This window comes from Opisthorchis viverrini (genome assembly GCF_000715545.1).
Source record: "Opisthorchis viverrini unplaced genomic scaffold opera_v5_150, whole genome shotgun sequence".
Classification (NCBI taxonomy): Eukaryota; Metazoa; Platyhelminthes; class Trematoda; order Opisthorchiida; family Opisthorchiidae; genus Opisthorchis; species Opisthorchis viverrini.
Window position 1 is genome coordinate 524,253 of NW_008751806.1, and position 4,933 is coordinate 529,185.

General features: G+C 41.7%; 1 protein-coding gene across 1 annotated transcript; it reads left to right on the forward strand.

Annotated features, from left to right (window-relative positions):
* Positions 1 to 370: 370 nt before the first annotated feature.
* T265_06882 (hypothetical protein) lies at positions 371 to 895 on the forward strand (the record flags this gene model as incomplete). Its single annotated transcript, XM_009172270.1, has 1 exon — positions 371 to 895. One exon carries the CDS (start codon positions 371 to 373, stop codon positions 893 to 895), a length of 525 nt encoding a protein of 174 aa, XP_009170534.1.
* Positions 896 to 4,933: the final 4,038 nt, after the last annotated feature.

Here is a 4,933-nt window from a genome sequence, read left to right on the forward strand (position 1 = left end):
CTGCCGGGAACCGAAGTCCACTGATGTGACGTGCAGGTCAAACGCCTCAGCACCGACATGCGCTGGATACACCTGGTTTATCATGTACGAACGTGCAGAGATGTGTACGCCAGGCCAGCCAGCCCGGGAGGTGAGTCACCAACCTGTAGCTCATGTCACGTACGTCATGGGCTCGTTGACGGGTCTTAAATCTTGGCCAGGTCGACGGCATGTACAATATATGAGCTCTACCAAGATCTAAAATCAATTCTATAGTGCAGTTTCTTCGCTGAACTGTTGGCGTTGGCTAACAGACTACACGCTAAAAGTGTACACCTCACTTATGTCGCCTTTATACTTCCAAGAATGTGTGCTGAAAGGCTCTTCCGTAATGTTACACATGGGTAAACAAATGAGCGAGCTGACTGTGACATCGAAGGATAAAAGCTGTGATATTTTTTATCGATCGACTGTGGTGTCATCGCACGACTCGTCGCATGTTCCTTCAAACACGGTCAGCCGATTGCTGTCCTACGGGCCTGGATACTCTGCCGAGCCGGTCGCGGGTGGAAATTGGCCAATCGGTTGTGGTCGAGAAGCTGGTAAAACTGACACAGCCTGGACCTTGTTCGATGGCTATACGGTCTGGTTGGTGAAGACCGAGAAATACAAATATGGCAAATTTTTTCATTTGAACAGTCTCCCGCAAGAACAAATTGATTGTTCTGTGACATGCGGCACCGACTATCCACAGTATGAATCGCTCCAGAAAAAGTCTACATCCCAGAAGAGGTTAAGATGTCTTTTTTCACCTGGTGGCAGCCCATCGGACGGATTAATCTGGTACGTAAAACGATGTTTGACTGAACATTCCTACCGATTGACCCCACTGGTAATCAGCAAAGGATATCCATAATTTCGACACACAACGATGACGACGCAAAATATTTGATCACTTTCGATTTGTTCAGAATTCGAAGTGACGGAAGATTTGTCATTGCGACTCCGACCATTATGAATCGTTTATCCGGTCAGCCTTGGTTAGGGTGTATAAAACGCTCAGGACCTCATAACCTATTCCTGATGCTCCAATCCAAACTGAGAAACTGACTTGGCATGGTGGTTGTTGGATTTCACATCACTCCATTTTGAACAGTCCTTCTCCAGTCCTGGTGTAATTATTCCCATAATTCCGCACCAGAGGTGCACTGGAAGCACTGGACTCCAGTTTCGCTCGTATTCGACCTCATCAACAGTGCCTATCCAATGGTCTTGTTGGGGTTTGAACTCCGCACATCCGACACACCAGGCCAGCGTGTTACCACTACTCCACCAGCACATGGTGGACTCTCTTTGTTCTATTTAAGATAATCCTTGGTTGGTTATGTGAGGTTATTAGCGTGCTAAGTGCTAAATCAATCAATCAATCAATCAATCAATCAATCAATCAATCAATCAATCAATCAATCAATCAATCAATCAATCAATCAATCAATCAATCAATCAATCAATCAATCAATCAATCAATCAATCAATCAATCAATCAATCAATCAATCAATCAATCAATCAATCAATCAATCAATCAATCAATCAATCAATCAATCAATCAATCAATCAATCAATCAATCAATCAATCAATCAATCAATCAATCAATCAATCAATCAATCAATCAATCAATCAATCAATCAATCAATCAATCAATCAATCAATCAATCAATCAATCAATCAATCAATCAATCAATCAATCAATCAATCAATCAATCAATCAATCAATCAATCAATCAATCAATCAATCAATCAATCAATCAATCAATCAATCAATCAATCAATCAATCAATCAATCAATCAATCAATCAATCAATCAATCAATCAATCAATCAATCAATCAATCAATCCTATAGGAACCTCATGTGGCTCGTCGCTTGAAGCCCCCAGTTTGGGTTGCTGGGTTACCTCTTTGTCTTTTAAGGGTAACGTACCGCTATTTCTTGCGCGTTTTGACTTCTATTTTAATATTACTTCACTGTATCTCACTGTACTTCGCCTCGTGAATATATCTGTAATAGACCCCTAACCTTTCATTGGTGAACTTACAATTATGCTAGAGTTGATTTGCTGTGGTTATCGCTGCAAAAGCAAGTCATCGCAAGCCTTGGGTGTGTCTGATGTGGGACATCAGACAATCCTGGGCTTCGGATGTTTTTCACTATCCTCACAATTTTTGACAATTAGGGTCATTGATTGGGCCTGGTGATAGCTTGCGAAATGCCATCCACCCATTCGCTTTTCAGGCGTCGGGTTTCACTGGGCACGGATAGCTGTGTACTTGCCCAAGCGCAAAGGCGATTGGTTCGGAGATTACCGAGGTAGATTAATGTGACAGGCAGGTCTGGAAGCAGATACTGGAACACACCTGACTGTCAGCAGCTGCTGTTGCGGTGGTATTCGCAACTGTCGGGACCATGTGGAAAGGGACCGGCTAAAAAAACTACCAACTAAGTTGTGTCATCGTGCAACTTTGTGTGCAATACATACGCTGTTCGTTCTGGCATCCACCGCCAGGATCACCACCACCTAAAACAATCAATCAATCAATCAATCAATCAATCAATCAATCAATCAATCAATCAATCAATCAATCAATCAATCAATCAATCAATCAATCAATCAATCAATCAATCAATCAATCAATCAATCAATCAATCAATCAATCAATCAATCAATCAATCAATCAATCAATCAATCAATCAATCAATCAATCAATCAATCAATCAATCAATCAATCAATCAATCAATCAATCAATCAATCAATCAATCAATCAATCAATCAATCAATCAATCAATCAATCAATCAATCAATCAATCAATCAATCAATCAATCAATCAATCAATCAATCAATCAATCAATCAATCAATCAATCAATCAATCAATCAATCAATCAATCAATCAATCAATCAATCAATCAATCAATCAATCAATCAATCAATCAATCAATCAATCAATCAATCAATCAATCAATCAATCAATCAATCAATCAATCAATCAATCAATCAATCAATCAATCAATCAATCAATCCTATAGGAACCTCATGTGGCTCGTCGCTTGAAGCCCCCAGTTTGGGTTGCTGGGTTACCTCTTTGTCTTTTAAGGGTAACGTACCGCTATTTCTTGCGCGTTTTGACTTCTATTTTAATATTACTTCACTGTATCTCACTGTACTTCGCCTCGTGAATATATCTGTAATAGACCCCTAACCTTTCATTGGTGAACTTACAATTATGCTAGAGTTGATTTGCTGTGGTTATCGCTGCAAAAGCAAGTCATCGCAAGCCTTGGGTGTGTCTGATGTGGGACATCAGACAATCCTGGGCTTCGGATGTTTTTCACTATCCTCACAATTTTTGACAATTAGGGTCATTGATTGGGCCTGGTGATAGCTTGCGAAATGCCATCCACCCATTCGCTTTTCAGGCGTCGGGTTTCACTGGGCACGGATAGCTGTGTACTTGCCCAAGCGCAAAGGCGATTGGTTCGGAGATTACCGAGGTAGATTAATGTGACAGGCAGGTCTGGAAGCAGATACTGGAACACACCTGACTGTCAGCAGCTGCTGTTGCGGTGGTATTCGCAACTGTCGGGACCATGTGGAAAGGGACCGGCTAAAAAAACTACCAACTAAGTTGTGTCATCGTGCAACTTTGTGTGCAATACATACGCTGTTCGTTCTGGCATCCACCGCCAGGATCACCACCACCTAAAACGACGATTCATTTACCAATCTTCAGACGATGTAACTGCATAGGATATCAATGAGCGTTGATCATGTCCACAAGCACATCAACTGTGAGTTTAGCGTTACAGCGATCGAATTCACACTCATCACGTATGTTGAGTACAGCTCAGGCTTAGCCATCGATTGGGTCAATGAAATAGCCTTTGTGTTGTCTCGCAACTTCTCGGAATATTTTTCAAGTTCAACGTAATTTAAATGAAATTCGATCACAAATTCAGAGAATGGTGCAAGTTGAACATTTGGTCATCCTAATTCGAATGGGAGAAATAAGTTTGATAGCGTTTCGCGCGTTGTAGTAAGTCACTGGATCGGTCCCGCAAGGCATCCGTCTAATTTGTTCCTTCATACCATGTCAGGTAGAACTGAATAACTGATGACAGTCGAGTGTTACTGTTATTTTTTCACGATACCCACAGTGTTTATCAATCAGAAAGGGACTTGGGTTTGAAGTTGTTAGACCTGAAGATCATTAGTTAGCCCTAAAAAGCAATCCAGTAATCGATTCGTCCTGAATGGGGGCTGAGCAGGTGGATGCAACGGGCAGATAAAGGTAAGGCCACGGTCGTCATGAACAAGAGTGACTATCTTCAGAAAGTTAGACAACACATAGCTGATGGGCCTTACTGACAAATTAGTAACGGAAGGATTACGTCAATTATGAATAAGAGTAAAGTTGAAGTTGGGAGGTATCTAAGATCTATGATAAACCATCTGGGCAAGGCAAGTGGTATCGATTGTACCCAAAAAGTGCAATCCAACCGCGACTGTACGGGTTACCGAAAATTCACAAGGAAAGTGACCCCATAAGACCAATAGTGGATGGCATAGGTTCACCACCACATGAGCTGGCCAGATATCTAGCAGGTATCCTTAAACCACTTGCCGGCAAGTCACCCACACACGTCCAAGATTCGTACGACTTTGCTAAAAAAAAGTAGCTGGGTTTCAGATAGAGCCAGACGAAGTCCTGACTAGGTTTGACGTCAATTCGATGTATACCAACGTCCCTAAAGCGGACGCTGTGGAAGTAGCGAGAAGACTTTTACTGGCAGACACAACGCTGCAAGAACGAACGCAACTCTCCGTAGACGAGATAGTTGAAGGCATAAAGGTATACCTAAACCTCAGTCAATTTGTTTTTGACTCAATTATATACT